The sequence below is a fragment of the Sesamum indicum genome, linkage group LG2, assembly GCF_000512975.1.
Source record: "Sesamum indicum cultivar Zhongzhi No. 13 linkage group LG2, S_indicum_v1.0, whole genome shotgun sequence".
In the NCBI taxonomy this organism is placed as follows: domain Eukaryota; kingdom Viridiplantae; phylum Streptophyta; class Magnoliopsida; order Lamiales; family Pedaliaceae; genus Sesamum; species Sesamum indicum.
The window spans coordinates 10,356,394-10,378,864 of record NC_026146.1 but is presented as its reverse complement, the minus strand read 5'-3'; the positions used below and the strand labels follow the sequence as shown (position 1 = coordinate 10,378,864).

Here is a 22,471-nt window from a genome sequence, read left to right as displayed (position 1 = left end):
AATGTTAAACTATAAAGGATTTCTTTTATATTTATCATAATTATAAATATTTTCTTATTATTTAAAAAAATTACAAATACATCCTTATAGTGAACTGTTACAAAGAGGTATTTGTAAGAGTAGGATTAATTTCATGAGGGTATTTATAATTTTTTAAACAACAACTGTGTAATTACAATTATGACAAATCTCAAAAGAGCCCGTTATAATTTATTCTAAATAAAAATTAAAATCATGGAATTGTTAATATTATTATCATTATTATTCTTACCACTACTATTATATTAACATTTATCAAAATCAAAATGATATTAATAATATATAAGTTAAAAGATAAAAATAAAGAATATACGACTGAATTATAAATTTTTAAAATTGTATGTTTTGATTCAAACCCAACTCTTAAAGTAATAGAAGCTCAACTCGCTCTAACTCCAACTCAAAAAACTTTAATTTTATATCAGTATATGCACGTTAGTTTAAAAATCGGCTCGACTCATTTTACACCCTAACAATTAGACCATTCTTCAAAACTAAGTATATATACATATACATATCTTTCTAATTTTTCTTTTTTTTTGTGTATTTTCTCCTAAAAATAAAAATAAAAATTGTCAAAGTCCAAGAAAGAAATTCAGAAAATTCCATTTCTTGAGTTGGGGCGGGTGCGGGTGCGGGTGCGGGTGCGGGTGCAGGTGCAGCGTATCGTCCACGGTATTGCCACTGTTATTATTTTCTTGTTTCTTCAGTAATGTCGAAATAAAGCAGCCATTTTTCGCAGTCCCTTCTTCCCTCAAGCATACCATCTCTCTCTCTTTCTCTCTCTTTTCCATTTCCCACCCAATCTTTCTGCTGTAGAACAAAGATCCTCTATTTGAAGGAAAAAGAAGAAAAACCCATCAGGAAAATCTGTAGAAGAAAGCAATGGCGTATGTGGATCATGCTTTCTCGATTACGGACGAGGATATAATGATGGAAACCTCTTATAGCGTCAACAACAAGCCCCCCATCAAGGAGATCGCCCTCGCCGTAGCTCTCCTTGTCTTTGGCGTCCTCGGAATCGTCTTCGGCATCATCATGGCCATCAATCAAGTCGGCGGCGACCGCGCTCACGGTATTCTTTTCTCCAAATTTCCTGTCTTTCCCTCCACCGACTTGTTCGTTTCCTTCTCCCTCGCTGCCCTATTATTGGTGGGGGGTTGGAGATTTTGAGCTGGTCTGTGTTCCTTGGAGGGTCTGTATTGTGGTCTTTGTGGTGGTGGTGTGGAGGCACTATTGATTTGTTAGTATTATTAGTTATTAATTGTGATTTTTGGGGCGTTTAATTAGTAATACAAGAAGTTTTTTTGTAGTTGAGAAAATCTGTTTAAGCCCTTTTGTTTTCTCCCCACAGTCTGAAATTGATGATTACTGTAGCAAATTCTTGGCTATATTTCACAGAAGTTCGTAGTGAATAAAGTATACTAGTAAGCAAGAACTAGCATAAATCACAGTGTATGTCTTCGACATAATTAATGTTTGAGCTTATGTATTACATTCATTTATGTTGCTCTTTAATGTAAAAAGCTCATTAATTAAAATGTGTAACTTTAGAATATTTCAGAGTAACCTGACAAAATAGGAGAAAGATCAGCTTTTGATTGCTGAATCAAAGTTTATTTATACAATGTAATATGATGGGGACTGAACATAGATTATGTTCCCAATTTCTGACCTTAAGACTTAGACTTCACTGTAATGATTTGGTCATTTGTTGGCCAGCCCACTTGTTCTTGAAGTATGTCGAGGGTAGGTTGTCACTAATTTTTAGCGACTTGGAAGGAGATAAGGAGAAAATGAGGTGATTAAATAGGGGAGACGCAGCTCTGTAAAACTGAATGGATAGCTTATAGTAAGGTTTATATGGACATATTGATGGTACAATATATGATGTTGATCTAAGTTAACTTAATCTATGAAGTTATCTTGTAATAAATAAGACAAAAAGTGAAAAATTTGCATATTTGTTCCTTGGAGCATACATTCAACAACAACATTAGAATGATTTACGTCAAATACAGTGCATTCAGGTATCTTGATTATGTTATCTAGTTATTTAACAAATATTGCATCTACTACCATTCATCAGTCAATGGATAGTAGCCGCTGGCCAGTGCTGAAGTTGCTTTGCTGTCTTCTTTCTGTTACTATGATATTGAATATATTCTATTTGTTAGCTTATGTTGTGTTGGTTGAGGAGGGAGGTTTTGCCAAACACTCTGATATGTCCTACTGAGTAGCTTTGGCCCAGCCATCGAGCAGTATATTTCATGTTTTATGTATTTCTTTCGGCAACTGGAACTTATGTCATTTATCTATTTCACCTTTCGTCTGTCACTTTGTCATCTTTGCCACTTGAATTGAGAATTCCTGGCTGATCACAAAGAGGCGTCCTCTACATCATTGTTTCATCTGCACAAATTCTGCAATTAACTTTTTCTAGTTGGAGAGGTCTAGTATTGTTTACTAATTCTCTTCTAACAACATAGCTGCTTCCGGCGTTATTAATTCGTTTTGATGCAATGCTGTATTGCAGGGACCTTTTTTGCTATACTGGGTGGTCTGCTATTCCTTCCTGGATTCTACTACACGCGGATCGCCTACTATGCATACAAGGGGTATAAAGGTTTCTCCTTCGCCAACATACCTCCTGTCTAGATATGTGTGTTTGGTGACTCCAAGCTATGTACAGATCTCTCTCCCCTCTCGGCCATTACTTCACTCTTCTCTTCCATTTTTGGTTTCTTTGCTGTTATCTAATGCTGGTAGCAATGTGACTGTAAATCACAAGACTATTTCCACACGAATTCAATTTCTTCCTCTGCAGACAGACAGATTAAATTGAATGTCATTTAACATTTGAGCTGTGTACTCGTATGTTCCAGATGTCGGAGTTAGAACTTTGTTGGTAATAAGATTTGCTTCATCTCTAGACTCCTGATCTCATGAGTGAAACACTTGCTGTAGTTTCCATCTATGAGACTGAGTTGTTGACTACAATTAAGGAGTTTCTACACTAGGCTTCTTTTGAATCTTGAATAATGGTAAGAGGCGGAGAAGGGAGTTGTTGCCATCTCTTTCTTGTTGCCTAATGATTCTGTTCATTAGATTTTTCTTGTCATAATTACGATCACCAATGCACGTTTAATCTTCAAAGTAAACTCTAATTATGTCAAGGACGATGATGTTTCTTGCAAGCTAATCTTTCTTACCAGTCAACCTTTTCCTCGGCTCAAGTGACCTGGTATTCATATTTTTTGACAAAGTCAAGTTTGAGGTTACAATTCTTAATTCAGCTCAAAGGCCCTCTACCATTTCTGGATTCTTCTATTAGTATATGGTCTTCAATTTCCCTAGTAGCTGATTAGTTAGCTATTTCTATCTTTGCATAGAAGAAGATCTTTTGTTCTTTATAGCGGGATTCTTTTTCCTGATTTTTCTTTTGATGGATGTTCTTTCTAGAAGGATATTGCTGCTTGTTTCATTCTCTTATTACTTAAGAAAACATTATAATACAAGTAAATGGAAAAATATTAATTTTCATATACATGGGGAAAACCGCAAAATCACACATGGATAATGTGGGAAATAAACATGCAAGTATTCCATATCAAACGATGAGAACCATACCATGTCAACACAAATGCTCATTGTTAATGTAGTCTGATTTAAGTAAAAAATTTCCTATGTTCTAAGCGAACAATCCAGATCAAGCCTGGGCATCTAGAGAAAGGTCAATTTTGTGTACAAGAATTTTGTACCCACTCATACACCATTAATATAATTAGTGTGTGGGTCCTCCGAAAATTTGTGCTAAGGAAATAAAGCAAATCTGATCTAATAACTTGGGGCTGTATGGAATTAAGATGATGCTAACATTTAGAATAGATGTTCACAAGTTTAACGAAGAAAAGATTTTCCTCAGTAATAAAACGTGTTAGGCATGCCATTTAGGACGGCAAAAGAATAGGCACTTGATATCACATCAGGAATTACATATTGCAAAATATTGTTAATCTTACATCAAATATTAGTACAGACATGAAAATAGCATTTGAATCGTCCAAAGATGCAGGGTGCAGCTCTTTAAAGTTTGCTCAGCTGCAGATATTAACAAAAAGCTAAACTGGTGAAAAAGAGGAGGAGATTAGAGGGGCTACACGATATCGTTCAATGGGTTAGATACGATATCATCAGAACAGCAGGAAAATGTAGACTATATAACACGAGGAGTAATTTCCCTTGGAACTGTATGACATTCTGTCGTTTGATATTTCAAGATTTAGGAGGGAATACCAGAAAAGACTTTCTGCAGTTATCCTCCATGAAGTAAAATCTGCAAAACGGTGAGTCCAACTTTACTAAAACTTAAAAGAAACAAATGGCAAAGTTTAAAAGAGCAATGACGAATCTCTTACCTGCTCATAAATGTTACACATTCTGTATTTTGCTGGGTTTAACCTGTGGTTTTGCCTCTGTCTGATTCTGCAGTTGATCAGAAATTTGATCAAGTTATTTGAAAGGCATTTGGAGTTAAAAGGCAAAGATGACAAGGCACAGAATTTATAAAATTTGAACTTGTAGTTTATCCTCGTGATGAGCACATCAATCGTGCTGTTCACTATGACACTTTCTCAGCTTAAATCAGCACACACTATGCCTACCGTTTCACATCCTTCCCATTTTCATTTGACTTGGATGACTAACTTCATGCAGAGTGGCCTTTAATGGGTAGTCAATTTCCTTAAAGAAGTATGGGGGATGTATTTTCTCTGTAGTTTCTTTCTTAAAATCCCCATACAGAAAGTTAATGAACCACTATGGCATTTGGACAACTACACAAACAGAGCTTAATCCCATTCAAAGCACTACATATAATTGTTAGGCCATCCCAATACCTATAATCTGTTAAAATTTCACTTCCTTCAATCTGACTGCTCATGTTGGCAATCTATTGCCTGCACTGTAGCTTTGTTCTCATCAATAGGCTTAAGGAGCCTTCCATGAAACAACCTTGTCATAAGCAAACTTTGGAAATAAGACCAAATGGGAACACAAGGCAAGTGCTTGCTAATGAATAGCCTAGTTGATTACATGGGAACCCACTACACTTATTCGTTAAAAAATATCCCACCTTTTACCGGGAACACCATGTAACCAGGAGTTGCACGTAATGTATTACATACACATATCTGGTCATGCTAGAGCTATGACTTGGAACATTTTTTATTGGTTCTTACTTTGCTCCAATATCACACACCAAGTTTTGTCAGATAATTAAACTTATGAGACAATATTTCATCTCAAGACAAGTCATGCCGAAAAATGGTACAAGTAGTTCTTTTCTCGATTTTGCACCTGGTAGACAACATCAAGTCTGCAGATTTTAATATATATCAATCGGAGCTTTTAAAGATCTTCATAAGTATTCCCTCATTTTTAATTATTTTTTATTGCACGGTTTACTCACATTTTAATCAATCTTCCTTATCTGAGATTTATTTTCATAGTCTTTCTCAAATCAACCATGCACCAGAGTGCATACATGCTGCCATATTCAAATCTGTGCACCAAGAGTTGGGCATGGCATAATGTTGATATTTTTTTTTTCCCAAAAAACGGAAATGGGTGATTAATTAAAAAAATTCAAAAAGTGGCAACATGTACCAACATCTACCCAAGGCTGCACAAAATTTGGTAGACACATGTCAAATCTGCAACCCCTGGTTTGTGCACAGTGTGTGGCATGGAGAAAACCGTTTCTCTCTCCAGATAGTCCAGAAATGCGTCTATTAGGTTATGTGAATCAGATGCATGCATCTATGAGGTCATTGTTTACATCCTATCACAAGGCCCTCATGGTCTTTCTTTTCATCCTATAACAAAGCTCCATTCGACCTTCTATACCATCAGCTTGTAACGAAAATCTTCACTCCTTTGCTAAACTATGTTTCTTGTTTTCTGATTTGCTATAAATGAAGTGGAAAACTAAACAATTTTCACTCCTTTAGTGCAGCAAAATGCTCCTCATGAAAACAGCAAATCCCTTTCGTCCAACCAAACTGCGGGAGTCCATATCTCAAGTTAGTATAAGTGTAAGTGATTTTTTTATCGTCTCACATAACAACCTGGATTAATCCTTCCGAACAAACAAATGCGTGGATAGCCTGTCTATTCTGTGTTCAATACTTGTCCGTCCAGAGGTAAACCATACTCAGACAATTGTGAAGAGATTGCCAAAGGACATACCGAAATCCAATTGCAATTAAATCCAAAAACGTCCAAAGAAAAGAAAAGGGAAAGTTTTGATTTTGGGAACCTTAAAAATGCAGCAACAGCTAAAATCAATCGGCTCAATGTAAAGCAGAAAACTTACCTTTCCATTGCTCTCATAGTAATCATCCAATGCCCACTGATATTTTGATTGATTCAAGCCAAACCAATGTGCCACATGCTCGTCCAAACTCGCGTGCGCTGGAAAGGAATTTAAATAAGATAAACTATAAAAACTCAAATTCTTCCCTCTCTCAACCACATTTAGTTTTAATCAAAAAACAAAATATCAACTTGCTGAATTTTCCAAGATTTCAGCATTTAATAGAAATAATAAGGAAAAGGGAGTGGCGAAACGATACCATTCTGAACCTTGGCAACCGTGTTCCAGAAGAAGGCAAAAGAAGAAGGCTTCTCTTTGTAGAACTGCGCGGGCGGGGCCATAACTGGGGGAGGGGAACCGGTGTCCTAGGAGATTCGGGCTTGGGGCTGGGACTGGGACTTGGCGTCGCCGGAGGCGTCACAAACACGGTGTAAGGTCCGATCTTCCCGATCCTCGGCGGAGGCGTCCCTGATTCACTCTTGATTGGCATTTTTCCTCAACAAAAAAAAGAAGAAAAGAAAAGAACCTCAAAGAAGGAAAATGGAGCAAAATTCTTCCTCCCCCCTATTTCTTCTGCGTTCGAGACCACCAGAGAACTCAAACGAGGGTTCTTTCGACTAGATTGGAAGAAGGTTCTGCCTTTTCTCTAGTGTGTGTTGTGTGTGCGTATTAGAAGTGAAGAAGTGCAAGAGTGAGAGTGGAGAGAGGGTTTTGGGAGTGTTAGAAGGAGTGAGGTCAGTACTTGGAAGGTAATTGTCAGAGAATAGGAGGGGTGTTTTTGGGAATTCCACGTGGGGAAGCACACTACCCCATGTTCGCGTCGATCTTTGTCTCGCTATCATTCTCATTTCTCTTTATTCTTTGTTTTTTCCTGCAAATTATTAAAATAAAATTATTCTAATTTCATATAATTATTTGATTCATCATATCTAAATAATACTATTTTGAATAGTAAAAGAAATTAATATAATTTAAAATATATATATTTTATTTATATATAATTACATGTACACTATAATGTATATATATTACAATTATATATAATAGGTGGCGTCGAACGACTACAAAAAGTGGGCGACCTCGCATAACCCTCCTTTTGGAAGGGGCGGCGGCCAAATTCAAGGTGACGTCGCCCCCTTACTAAGCCGTGGTCGATGATGGAGAAGGAGAAAAAAATTATTTTTAAGAATAAAAAAGATTTTAAATAATATTTATAGTAAATAATATAATTTAAAATAATTAATATAATTTATTGGTATTTTGTTATTTAATTAGATATATTTTATAAAAATACAAAATTTGTTGAAATATATTTTAATTAATAATAATTTAATTTAGTTAATAATATATAATTATTATAAATGATTTTTAGATTTTATATGAGTTTTTAATTTAAAATAATTTTAGTATATTATATTTGTATCGTGCTAAATTTAAAATTTTAATTTTTAAAAAAATTTATATACTGTTTAGGTGTTTTTATATTTAAATAATATTTCATATGAGTTCTTAATTTAAAGATAATTTTAGAATATTAAATTTGTATTGTATTTTTTAAATTAAAAGTTTTAATTTTTAAAAAGTTTATATACTATATAGTTGTTTTTATATTTAAATTAATATATTTCATAATAAATATAATTTATTGTAATATATTTGAACTCAATAAATAATTTAAATCAATTTAAAATGTATTTAGATATGAAAGAAAGGGGGAAAATGGACATTTATATATTTAAAGTAATCCTCAAAAAGGTGAGCCACTCTTCATTTTTTTTTTAAGGAAGATGAGATTTTTTGTTGTATTTTATAAAACACAAAAGAGTTTTTTACCTATTAAATTAACATAGCGGAATTTCAAGCAATTTTACCAAAACACAGGAGGTGTTGTGCAATTTACCCAAAAGAAAAATCACAATCCTACATTTCATAGTAAGGACAAAATTATATCTTTATCAGAACATGGATATGGTGTGCTAACTTTAAGGGGAAAATGCAATTTCCGGCAAAAAATTGAATTAGATGTGATATATTAAATTATTGTCTTCAGTTGTAAATTATTTGCTATCCCAAAATTAAGGACGAAAATTTCAAACAATTATAATCTTAACTAGGGAAGTGCATCTCATATTCATAATATTTTATAAAATAATTATATTTGTACCCTCTCATCTATGGTTTATTTATACAAATCACTCTTATTTTTTATGTAATTACAGAAATCATCCCTGACAGCAAAAGAAAAAAGATAATTTGTGTAATGATGTTGACATTTTTTGAGATTTTTATGCGTAATTTTCAAAAAATGTATAGATAGTTTATGTAAATAAAATTTATATTTCTAAAAGGTGTATATATATTTTTTTAAAAATTAATATATTTCATAATAAATATAATTTATTGTAATATATTTGAACTCAATAAATAATTTAAAATTAATTAAATATATAATAATATATATAAATAAAATTAATTTAAAATATATTTAGATATGAAAGAAATGAGCAAAAAGACATTTATATACCTAAATTAATATTCAAAAAGGCAAAAAATAAAGCCTACTAACACAAAATGCGAGTGTAATCTACTCTCCGTTTGTTTTTAACGGAAAGGGGATTTTTTGCTGTATGTTTTAAAATACAGGGATTTTTTTGCTTATTGAATTAACATATGGGAACTTCATGCTATTTCATTAAAACAGAAGGGGTGGTATGCAATTTACCCTAATGAAGAAGAGAGAGAAAGAAAAAAAGGGTTGAAGGGAAAGGGAAAGATGTACGTTTTGATTTTCTTACTTTGATTCGCTTCAGAGGAAAGAAAGGGCGTTGAGATGGCCAATTTTCTCTTCACATTATTATCCCACTTTTTTGTCAAAAGAATTAAAGTAACTTTTGGGCTTCCCTTTCTTGTTTAGATTTCCATTTTTTTAAAAATATATTGATAATTTTAAATTAATTGACATATTATTATTAACATGCGATATACTAATATTTTTAAATTAATTTATAAATTTAAAAATTATTATTAAAAATAGACTAAATACCGATATTCATTAAACTTAAATCATAATTTTTTTTATTATAAGACCTCAATCTTACCATTCAGCTAAGGAATCACTAGTTTTAAACTTTCAAATTGTGAACTTCAACTTAGCTAAAATGATTCCTTTGAAGCTATAAACTTTTCATAAAAATTTGACTTTTTTGTAGACATTTTAATAGGATAAAATTCATATTACCCCATGTAATACCTAAAATATTTAAATAAGCCTTTGTGATAAAAAAAATAAAATAAAAACACATAACCCTTGTAAAATTTAAAAAGTTGCATTGCCCCCTGGTGCATTTGAACATGAGTCTTATATTGCAATGATACTACAAAAAAAATATTTTATTGTAATGGCTTTTTTAATAATTTTTAATGACTTTTGTAATGGATAAGCCTACCACGGCTAAATGAGGTGTTACAAACTATTTATAACGGCTTTACACAAAGTCGTTACAATTTGTAATGGTGTTTGGAGCGGCCTATAAACCTGGTGACGTGGGTAAAAATAAATTTGGAACTGCTTTTGTAACGACTTTGTTGAATTTGATTTAATTGTTATTGTAACGGCTTTTGTAGCACATTTAGGTATGATTTTACTTGATATTTAGAATGGTTTTTGTAGTACACTTTGTAACGGTGTTGAATTATATTGTCACTGTTTTTGTAACTGCCTTTTCCACTGCTCTTATAGCAGTTTTTTGAACGACTCATTTCAAAATTGATAATTATTTTTGACATAGTCTTTGTAATGACCTGACGAGTTTATATATTTTTGGTGTATTGGTTTACAAATGCAGTTACAAAAATTATTATTTATTTAATATATTTTAATATTTATTTTATTTAATATATTTTAATATTTATTTTTGTAAAATTAACTAAATGAATTTATATAAAAAACACATAATATAACAAAAAATAATAATTTAATTACAAATATAAAAATATTATTATAAGTTTGTATTTTTATAAAATACAAAAAAAAAATCCTAATCTAAATTATTATCCCCGACGGCCGCTTGTCTTCATCGTCGTCATAGCCGTCAGATGTCGGGGGATCAGTTGGAGGCCAGGGCGCTACATGATCGGACCAATTGGGATGGATGTTTCTGATGTAGCACTCAAGGGACAATACCGGATGATCCATGCTGGGGGTTGCAATTGTGGTAGCGAGGGCGATGGAGCAGTCGAACGGCTGGCCTGTGATGGTCCAGCAATCGAGTGGTGGGCCTCGAAGTCGAGACTAGATACTTGACCCCTCTTCTGACTGCCCGTTGCTGACATCCAAACCTGCTCCTCGTCCGAGGCCACGGAGCCTTTAGATGACAATGGATGCTCTTCATTGTTGTTGTGCTATCTCTGGCGTTCCTCCATCATCCTCAAGAATATCTCCTGCGAACATGTTAAATAATTAGATTAAAAAAATTAAAATTAAAAGAATGAATTACGTAAGTTTTTTTAATTATTTACCACGACCTCCTCCGCCCTCAGGCCGGTCCACTAGCCATCCTCTTTCTTTTTATAGACCTTCTCGAACACCTCCATCTGAGTAACGGGACGTTCGAGTTGTGTCTCCTATTCAAAAATCAATTCAAAAATTGATTAGAAATATGCGTTAAAATACTTACCATCTTCTGCTTGTGCGCCCCAACGGATGACGACCCCGCGATAGACGGTCGTAGCTGTTTATGGGTTTGCTCCCCGGTTGACCATATTTTTGGCCGACTCTACTTGAAATTCTAGGTTCGACCAGAACTCTAGGAGCTGGCGCCAGATCTCCTCGGCCAGCCACAACGGTCGAGCCAACTAGTTATGGGCGTCAGCAAACCGCTTCCACAAGAACTTCCCCACCTACGACTTAACGAGTTTGAACATGCTCTCATCGTTGCAATCCCACCAGTACGGCATCTGAAAAGTTGATAAATTAAAAAAAATATAATTATTTGATAAAAAAAATAAATTTTAATTATTAAATAATATTATACTTACCTTCAACTTTTGAAACCAGAATAACTGGTGCACTTGCGGGATCTGCGAGATAGTGGTTCAGGGATGCAGATAATCCTGGGGAGCAACCTTGCTCGTCACACGGAACCTTTCAGCTACTTTTGCACCCAACGCAGGCCATTCTGGCCCTACGCTGCCCGTTCGGTTTCCATACCTTTCGAGGACTTTAAACACTCCTTTGAGATGCCTAGAATTGGTTCTTGAAGGTCCCCAATATGCCCCCAAGAGATGCTCATTTAATGCCGATGTTGTCTACCGCCGCTGCCATCGTGCACGGGGAGGGCTGGCTGGAGCTCACCACTGCATGCCCCCCTTATAATAGGCTTAAAAAAGTTTTTCTTTGTTTTAAGAGTAGACACTGAAATGGCCAGAGGCGCACTTTTTTTGCATCTCCTTCAACCAACGTCCAAATCACGTGCCGCTTGAACCGTAGCGTAGGTTATGACTTCCATATCATAACTCTATAGTTTTAGCCCCATACGATCATCTATCGTTGAGGAATTGCCCGTGCAATACTCTGAAACTACAGTCTCGCTACTGCACTGGCAGACTCTGAACATCGTCGTCGTTTCCTACATAAACGGAACAGTATAACTCTGGAACATCTTGGAGGTGCTCCCAACACTCCAAGGATCTCGCCATTGAAACAATTTTGCAAATTTCAAAGGATAAAGCAATGTGTTTCATGCATTTCTCTCATGTTCGCGTGCAGGGTGATGCCTGATCGTCGCCCCTATATCTCCTTGCCCAAACGTCCTCGGAATGACTTTATACTTGATGGATAGCATCCCCACACATCAAGGAAGTTTTCATATAAACTGTATTGCAGTACCAAATCGGTAAGAGTCTCTGTTCGAAGGCCTTTTGCGCACCTACGTGCTGGGCGGCATCCCCTAGCCGCCCGCACATTCTCCGCAAATCACTGCTGGCCATTTTGCCCAAGGAGCAACCAGTGACATTCTCCCCCACTCGATCTGTTGACGTTCTCGTCAACACATACACGAAGGATTGAGGTGTATGCGGTGCCCAACTCTCTCTTAGTATCATGCGACACCAGACCGACCTCCTGCTCTTTCGAGAGCTTCGGCCGTGAGTGCCTCTTCGGCACAACACATTTTCTCCCCCACAAACGATGCCTCTGTTGCATCTGATGTGATCATCTGAATACAAGTGGAAGTCCATGTACTCTATCGACACCCTTTTCCCAAATCGGTGGTATTCTCCCCTACAATATATAGTGCCTCTAATGCACTCAATTCAACATGAAAACTCAAAGCGAAAGTCAGTGCCTCTCTCTGCACTCTCTTCACCAAAGTGGCGGGTAGCTCTCCCAAAATAGTGCCTCAATGCACTGCATTTTGCATTATTGGCTCAAGTTGAAAGTTTGTGTACTCTTCTACACTCTCTTCCTAATATCGCTCATGTAGGAAGTCTATGTACTCTTCCACACTCTCTTCCCAATGTCGCTCATGTTGGAAGTCTATGTACTCTTCTACACTCTCTTCCACAATGTAGCCTACTGAAGTTGGAAGTCTGTGCCTAGCTCTGCACTCTATTCTCGACTGTTGCTCAACCATTTTTGGAAGTTTGTGCCTCTCTACACTCTCTTTCCAACTGTTGCTCAACTGGTGTTGGAGTCTGTGTACGCTTCTGCACTCTCTCCCAATTGTTGCTCATTGATTGTTCGCCCCCACAAATAGTGTCTGAATACACCCAATTCACAACGTAAGTTGGAAGTCTATACACGCATTCTGTACTCTCTTCCTAACATTCTTAAGTGGTAGGTAGTTTATGCTCGTATCAAGGAGCCTTTAATTTGAATTTGTAGATATTTTACACTCATATTATGGAGTCTTCATGTGAATTTGACAGATAGTTTATACTCGTATCAAAGAGCCTTTAATTTGAATTTGTAGATAATTTATACTAATATCACAGAGTTTTTATTTGAATTTAGCAGATAGTTTATACTCGTAATCAAGGAGTCTTCAATTTGAATTTATAGATAGTTTATACTCATATCAAGGAGTCTTCATTTGAAATTTTTTAGATAGTTTATACTCGTATCAAGGATTATTGAACTTTCCATTTGAATTTAAGTTTGGGGGATAGTTTATACTGGTATCAAGGAGTCTTCATTTTCATTAAAATTTAATAGATAGCTTATATTCGTATCAAGGAGTGCTCGAAGAAAATTCAGTTTAAGAGTTTAGATAGTTTATACTCGTATGAAGGAGTGCTTGAAGAAAATTCAATTTAAGAGATTAGATAGTTTAATCTCATATCTAGGAGCATTATTGAAAGTTTAGCCTCTTATAAAGGAGAGTTATTGACTATTTAGGCTCTTATGAAGGAGCCTTCCAAAGTTTTCAGTGTGATGCGACATATTCTTCGCTCTTTTTCTTGGTCATCTTCATCAGTGCCAACACTTAAGATCCATGGTTATCTTAATGACATGTGCACGAGTTACTAATTCTTCAAAAGTTTTTGATGTGGTTCCTTCAAGTATGTAGCAAAGACCCTAATGCATTCCTTGGATGCAGATCTCAATTGCTGAAGTCTCGGATAATCTATCCTTGCAATCGAGGCTCAAATTTCACTAGCAGTTGATATAATCAATAACAGGCTCTTCCTTCTATTGGTAGAGTTTGTAAGTTCGATCATGTTGATTGTCCTTCTTGTACTGTAGTAGCGATTGAGAAACTCCTGTTCTAATTGCCCCCAACTATCAACTGAGTTGGCTTCCAAGTCAGTGTACCAGTCAAATGCATTTCCCTTCAAGGATCGGACAAATTGTTTTACAAGGTGATCTCTGTAGGTTTCTCTATTATTGCACGTCTCAATGAAATGAGTAATGTGTTGCCTCAGGTTACCCTTACCATCAAACTGCTGGAACTTTGGAGGTTGATAGCCTACTGGCATATTCAAATTATCAATTCTTTGAGTATATAGCTTGGTGTAAGTCATGGATGACTTAGAGCTTCTGTCGAGTTTGTTTTTAATAGTCCCCATGAGGAATTCTTTCAGTTGGTCGACGGGAATCAACCATTGTGAGGAGGTTTGTAGCTTTTTCATTCAGGACTTCTTTCTTTCATTGGATTGCTGCCTTAGAGATGTCTCGGCTTCGCCATGTGCCTCAATTTGTTTTCCAAGCACGTGACTAACATCAAATCTATCGATCTTGTTCATTAACTTGTTGATTTGACAAAAATGCTTTGCAAGAACTTCTAAAGCTTTCATCAGATTTGCAATTTGTTCCTCCAGGGTTGTAGTGTTTGTCACCATGATAGGAGCTACACTTGATATTAAGCGAGGGGTGGATGAAGAAGAATCATCCTTCAAATGTCCATCATCTTCGTTGATCACGCTGAGATGGAGTAGATCTTTCTCAATAGCTTTGTAGAAGGTCACCCTAGGTGCATTGGACATACTTCTTTTGATGACTCCAATGGTTTCAATTGAACTTGAAGCATCAACTTCAAGTTATCGAGAAAGTTTTGAGTGCCAGAATCTTGTTAGCAGTCATTCCGATACTTCAAAGTTTTGGTGAAGAGATGAGAGGTGGAAATGGTCCCAGTGGGCTTGCCAGAAATTTATAATGCAAATTTCGTGTTTTTGAATTTATTGAAATAAGAAAAACATTACAAACGATTTTGGATTTAGTCGAATATTTTGTGGGTACAAAATCTCTACCTGGAACCTCTAATTCTTCACTTCATGAATGCGATCTTCGATTTTGGAAACTTTGGAGGTGGAGCTTGATGCTTTGATCTTCTCCGATGTTGACTTGGGTCTCTAATAATGTTCATTCGATGGTCTTTTGACTTGTTTTCGAATCAAAGCTATAGACTTGGAGAACTTGACTTGAATCCGAATATTTCTTGGTGGGATTGAAGCTTCGATCTTCCGCCAAGATGGATTTTTATCTTAACAACGCAACTTCGCGGATCTTCCGACTTCTTCTCGAATCAAACGTGGACTTTGAATTATTTCATCAATGAACGCCTTGATTTTTGCCTTGAACGCCATAGATTTTCCTTGATTTGCGCTTTAGAGGATTTTGAGACTTCTTAAAGGCTCTCTTGCTTGTGTCTTCACTCGTATCTTTAATTGTGTCATGAGTGGCCTCTTGACTTTTCTTCACGTGTGTCATGTCTTGCACCTTGAGTTGTCTCTTGACTTGTCTTCACTTGTCTCTTGTCTTGTGCCTTGAGTTGTGTGTTTTGTTGTTGATGAAACATCCCTATTTATAGTTGTAGGCTGGAAGATTTTGCCATATTTACTTAATGACGTGGCACGATATGATTGGCCTTTTATGATTTGTTTCATTAATCACAAGATGTGATATAAAATTACCAAATTATTGATATTTACTTCCTTTGTTGGCAAGAAAAGATTTAAATTACCTTGAATACTTCAACTCCTTACATGGAAATGTTTTATTTTATCCATTAATCAATATTTTATTTTATAAAAAATATAAAATTGATGGAAAAATATATTACACATATCAATATGTAATTGCCAATAAATTTTGCATGCTTACAGTATCTATTTTTTACTTGAGATGTAATATATTCATGTATACATGTATGCATACAACAAGTACATGAGATGTATCTTGTGTGTGTAAAGTGTATATCCTTGTGTATATGTCATTTCGTATATGATATGAAAGACAACACTCCTCCATCACTCTCATTATCTTGACCACTCTCTTCTCTCTATTCTCTTGTTCTACTTGAATTCAAGTTAGAGTAAGGTCATCTTGAACATACAGACTAATAGTACAATCAAGTCTCTTATACTACATACACCTTATCTTTAGCAAGATTTTTGTGTAGACCACCTTGCAATATAGTATATGTTCGATGTAGAGTAGATCTCGTTGGTCTTTGCATGTGCATACCGTCGGAGGATAAGAGCTTGAAAAAAGTCCTAAAATCGAAAAGGTAAAATTTCGTGATTACATTTCCACCACTCTTTGTTACAATAACAACTTGTTTTATTTCAAACTTCTTTTATGCTTATTGAGTGCCGAATGTTGGGGATTACGGGACTAGTTTCCTTCTGATTTATAATTTAAATATGCAAACTTTCATGCTCTCATTACATTCTTGTCAAGTCTCGGTCAATACAGATTCTTTCATTATCCCCCTATATATTGCACGGTACGGATAAGTGTATTTATAATTCTAACAGTACAATAAAACTTTACCATTGACTTAAATTTGTTTGATCCTTGTGATTTTTTATGTGATTATATGATATATCTCAAACGCGTACGACTCACAATATCCTGCTATTATCAGGAATACGTTGGACTAAATGCAAGAGAATGGGGTATGTGGAGCTAATATTCTTTACATATAGATCCGAATATATTGATCAAGTGGAGTTGTAGTCTATTTTGACACCATATGATGATGACGCCCCTGATATTCATTCCCTGTTGTTTTATGCCGCCACATGCCGTGGAACATAAGACATTTGTTGATTTACTATGCTATTGTGGAAATGCATCACCTGGAACTAGTTCTCCAGCAATTCAAAATGTTTTAAGATATTCCCCCGAACCCATTGGTAAGTGAAAGACATTACATTCACTAGATAGATAGGGATGTCAAGGGAAAGATTAGCATCATCTCACAAGGACTATATTGCACAGTGAAATGACGTCCAATTGTTGTTGATGGTAAGACCCAAGATAAAAAATGATCATGGTATCGTTCCTAATTATATGAGCTCGTATCACCAAATTATTTGGGTTAAAATATCGCATGGTATCTTATTGACAAACACACCCGGATATCGTATTGCAAACCCAAGAGTATGTGGTATGCATTTTGGTTGTTTTTTTTAGTTATTAGAATTACGAACACAAATGTCTAATTTTAGCGAATTATGTTTGCAGACTAACAGAATGGAACAACTCATGATGGAGTGTGACAATGTCAAATTGATTTATAGTCATTGTTAGAAATGAGGATTAGACACCGTGAAGTTGCAAGGAAAATTATGAATTTTTTGCGTTCACTGCATCCTGTTGTACGTGTCGGGACCAACTAGCACATACGATCCACTGACACTTCATACATATCATTTATCATAGAGGACTATGTACAGAACGTTAATTTAGAAATGCGAAGAAATTATGGAATATCTCCAGTTTTATTTGAAGGCCTAGACTTGAACACCCCTGATGAGCCGAGATAGAATGATCACCCTCAATGAAATAGACGGCATCCACGTTGTAGCACTGAGGGTCATTACGAGTGTAATAGAATTTCACTTGATATATCACATGCAATACTCGATTTGAAATTTAAACATTTATTGCATCTATTAAACTATTACATACACTACTAAAATATTCTTACCTATTACATTATTATTAAGTTTGACGTGGTCGATATTGTTGGCGTGCACGGGGTTGTGCTCTATCCATTTTGTTTTATATCATGGTCGAAAATGTGCCTGCCCAGGCTTCGGCAAACTCGTAATTTCGGATGATACACAAGCTCAAAATGGATGGGATCCCAATACTCCTCCACCCATAAATGCTCAAACCTCCATTGATATATCTTCTTATATGATCGAATATTATAATATGATGGAACATAATTTGAAGTATTGGCCCCAAAATATTGACATGTTTGTATGACATGGGAAGAAGGAATTTCATGAGTTCCCCACTTGCCACACGAACACTAATGATGCTTCAATATTACCATGTATGTATGTGAATCCTGACCAGTTAAGCTTACTGTTAGCACAGAGACAGATTTTTTGTTATAATCAAACTTCTATACTATGTAATGTATTGTCCCACTTTGGCTAGCCTTATAACCTGAAAGTATAATCAACGCACTGTTGATTATCATTCAGTATCCGATGACATCGTGTGGTACGCTCGAAAAAGTATGAGCTGAACGGAAGAACGTTATTTGTACAATAGTCATTGTATATAGGCGTGTGGTACCCTTCAGCACCACTTATACACACAGACATATTTGTTGTTGGGATACATGTTCGCCAACCACCATTAAGGAATAACATCCAGTGGGTCTTACCAATCCTCCCCAAAACAATTGTATGCTTCTTCATTCAATCATTTAAATTCTTCTATTATTTGGACAAACTTATGAGCACTCACCTCTACACCAACCCTCTAGTAAAGATCCTTCAATTAAATGTTGTTGAATTTCTTATTAAAGTTCGAACATACGTGCCCGTAAGCAGAACACTATGAATCCCACGAGAAAGCTTGAATGTTTGAACAAAATTAATAGCATATATCAACCTACTATGTCATTCCGAAATTAGACAAATTCGATTTTTCCTCACCAAGCATTAGATGTTTGGAAATATTTTCATGAACCATCGGCACAATGCTAGTGATTCTTCATCAATTTGTGTAAAAAAATAACAAGCACACCTGCTGATTTGCATCTAAAGTTACTACCAACAATAACTTATGCGATTTAACGTACTTGGTAATCTTAAATAATCTCATGCTAGACTTGAATATCCATCGGATAATCCAATTGCACCCTTTTGTTGCATCATATTTGCACGCAACCTTCCATAAATTTAGTTTGCTCTCAACCACACGGTATTCTTGTCTTGCAAAAACGGACCCAAAAATCTTGTACACTTATTTTCAAATGGTCTTTATTCTTAAAATCATTCCACATGCAAGCTCTCCAGTGTTTGAATCATTGTAAAACTACCCCAATTATCAGTGGGGATATTGAACGAGTCGACAAGTATCTTTGGATGTGTTGTATTGAAAAATTGAACAACCAAATATAGACAAGTTGGTTCCCATGTGCCAGCCATTTTCAAATTAATTCCTTCTTTCTCAACCCATTAACATTATTACCAAGTACATCCAACATAATTGGAATGCTGACATCATCATTTTCATGATTATCATCAACTTGACCCTCTACTTTAAGGTTATCTCGTTCTAAGTTCATTGAATCATTATTTAAGAAACTGTCGGTTTCTGGCTCAACATTCAAACACTCATTGTCTTGTTGGTTGTATGTAGATAGACCTGCATAATCTTCATTAATTCTAAACTTGCCCATTACTTGAGTTGCTACTTACATACTCAGTGAATCTTGTGTTAACATAGGCACCAACAAACGGGTCATCTATTATGAATTGCTCTGCTTCAATAAAATTATCAACAGACACATATCCATTCACTGAGTGAAAATCCAAAAATTGCACATCTCGATCTGTCTTAATTGGCAACATCGCTGCGCTTCTTCCACCAGCATTATATGTTGTGTATTTAAAATGTACTTCTAACTTAAAATCATTCCAATAGAAGCCAAGTTTTTCATACAAAATTGTTTCTAATTCGATGTTCATAGTACTATGATATATTTTCATAAATTCAATCAATCATATAAATCAATTCGTTGACCTCCAAAATGTATAACAATATCAATATTATTTTGCTATGCCATATCTTTACAATAAAATAAAATACATATAAAAAAGTTGAGCTAATAACAATGTCATAACGAAAATAATTAAATGCATAAATATAAAAAAAATTTAGTAAAAGGAACTTATTACACTAGTTTCAATAGTAAAAATCTTCGACTGGTTTTCTAAATCTTCAACCCATTTCAGCAATAACAAAAAAACTTCAAAGTAAAATATTTTTTTTCTGCAATTGAGAAAAATTATTGTATTCAAGTGAGAAAAATTATCAAAAGTTAACAAGCACAATGAGGCAATTACGATAAATTATCGCAATTTATTCAACTTGATGAGACACATGCTCAAGCATGTGTCCCATCCAGCACGTGTCCCATGGATGGGACGTTGCTGGTTCGTGAGAGAACCGATAGCTATGCCAAAGTCAGAACTGATAGCACAACTACGATTCTATTAAAAGTAGGACAGTAGCCTGCTTTTGTAGGCTGCTGCCCCTGCTTCAATTTTTTTTTTTTTTTGAAAAGATAGAACCAAAACAACGGCTCTGCATACTTTTATAAAAACTTCAAACGCCCCTATTTTCGTATTCTTCTTTTTTTGTATTATTTAAATAATCTTTCTCCTTTAACAAAATTTTCAAAATAGAAGGTGATTTCATGTATCTAACTCCGTAATACACAAAGACCTTTTGGTCCATGATTGTAAATAAGTTGGCAAAATTATTTCATTTACAATCAAAGTGAGGGTGAATGTAAAGATATATACTAGCCAATCAATTTTCATTAATTCTTTTTTACTAAACAAGACTTGACCAAACTTGTCCAAACTTGTCCATTTTGCTGATTTGAGACAATCAAATTATAGTTGCTCCAATATGTTTGGCCAGTTTCTCTTAAATCAGCGTATAGGGTTGTCTCTTTGCTAGCCCTAGGACATGTCTACGTTTCATGCTTTTTGAACATGAAATCAATGTACATCTTATGTCACGTGAAAATGAGACTGAAAAAAATAATCAAATACATACCTTCTGCACATATTTTATTATAGGCTAAATTGCAGTCATTTTTTTCAAAATTAAATGTAATTATAAGTATTTTTATATTATTTGAAAAGATACAAATATTTCTTTCAATTTAACATCCGTCTAACAAAAAACTCATTCCGTTAGCCTTCATTCAATTTTCATGTAATATTTTTTGTGATAAACTGACCAAAATTCTCTTTAGATTATAGGTTATAATTTTATATACTTTTTAGATTGTTTTTTAGAAATATTTTTATAAACTAATATTTTCTATGAATTATTTACTTTACCACCCTCAAATTTTTTGTATATTTTTCAAATGTTTCTTTTAAAAAATCAATAAGGGTAAAACAGTAAATTTTACCTTACCATTTAGGAATTATATAATTATTTTTCACTAGAGAGTGGTATTTATAATTTTTCAAATAATAAGAGTGGTATTGTAGTAATATAGTACTCTATTAGAAATAATATTTCAATTATGAAAGTTTAAATTTAAAAAAAAAACAAAGGAAAAGAAGTCCTTATGCAATCAAAAACATCAATTTTGACCCATTCTTTATTTCACATGAAAGACTAATTAAATTATTTAACAATTTATTTTATATCGTACTCAAACAACCATAAAAATATTGGCAAGACATTATATTAACAATTTAACACATTACTTACATTAAACTAATATAAACAAAAGAAAACGCTTTAAACATAAAAGTCTTTAGAAAAGTAAGTATTTAAAAATTAAAATTTTAAAGAAAATACATTTTTACAACAAAATTTTCGACTAATTTAATCTTTCATAAAATTTGATTTTACCCTTTATCTTTGAATCTTTTATTAATTTTTTTAATGCAAGTTTTTATTTAAAATACATTATATTTTATTAACAAATAAGGACATTTCATTATAGACAATACAAATAAAAAATTTATCTCTGAATTTAAAGAATATTAATAAATACCCAGTTGAAATAATCATTTTTATTATACCGTTTCATTATGTACAGTACACATCGTACCGTATATTCTTATTCGGTTTGTATAATCAGTATATAAATAAAGTAGCCATGAGAAGAGGATAAAGAATTTTGTTGATTAGTTGTATGTCATTATCATTAGGGCATAGTGTTTTACTACATTATGCTATGTTTTTAAGCATAAACATAGGACAATGTGCCCTAAAGTTAGCATCCATACTATATATCTACCACCAACCAACCACCCTTGATGAGAATGGACTTCACAAAACTGTACTCCCTCTTCATGCTGCAGATAATAATTCTGGAAATTTGGAATAGACTCCACATGACTACCAGCTCCCATGTTTCTTCTATTTTTTAGGGACCATGCCCCATGTTCTCTCATAATTACATGGTATTAATAGTTTTGGTGATTTATGATTTTTTTTTTGGCATCATTTTTAATAAATTAAAATGAAATTAGATGAATAATTGTTCGTTTTGCAATCGATAACGCTCCGGCTCATTCGATTATTATGAAGGGTTTAGTGGTTTTTAT

At 34.4% G+C, this 22,471-nt stretch overlaps 2 protein-coding genes across 2 annotated transcripts; one reads left to right on the top strand and one right to left on the bottom strand.

Annotated features, from left to right (window-relative positions):
- Nucleotides 757-3,039, top strand: LOC105155714 (transmembrane protein 230-like). The gene is made up of 2 exons (XM_011071635.2): nt 757-1,114; nt 2,576-3,039. The coding sequence occupies exons 1-2, from the start codon at nt 925-927 to the stop codon at nt 2,695-2,697; spliced, it is 312 nt and encodes a 103-aa protein (XP_011069937.1). The 5' UTR covers nt 757-924; the 3' UTR covers nt 2,698-3,039.
- LOC105155712 lies at nt 3,977-7,126 on the bottom strand. The gene is given in 5 exon segments (XM_011071634.2): nt 3,977-4,375; nt 4,458-4,524; nt 6,416-6,513; nt 6,675-6,770; nt 6,773-7,126. Coding segments are annotated over 4 exon segments (381 nt in total). The 5' UTR covers nt 6,906-7,126; the 3' UTR covers nt 3,977-4,375; nt 4,458-4,470.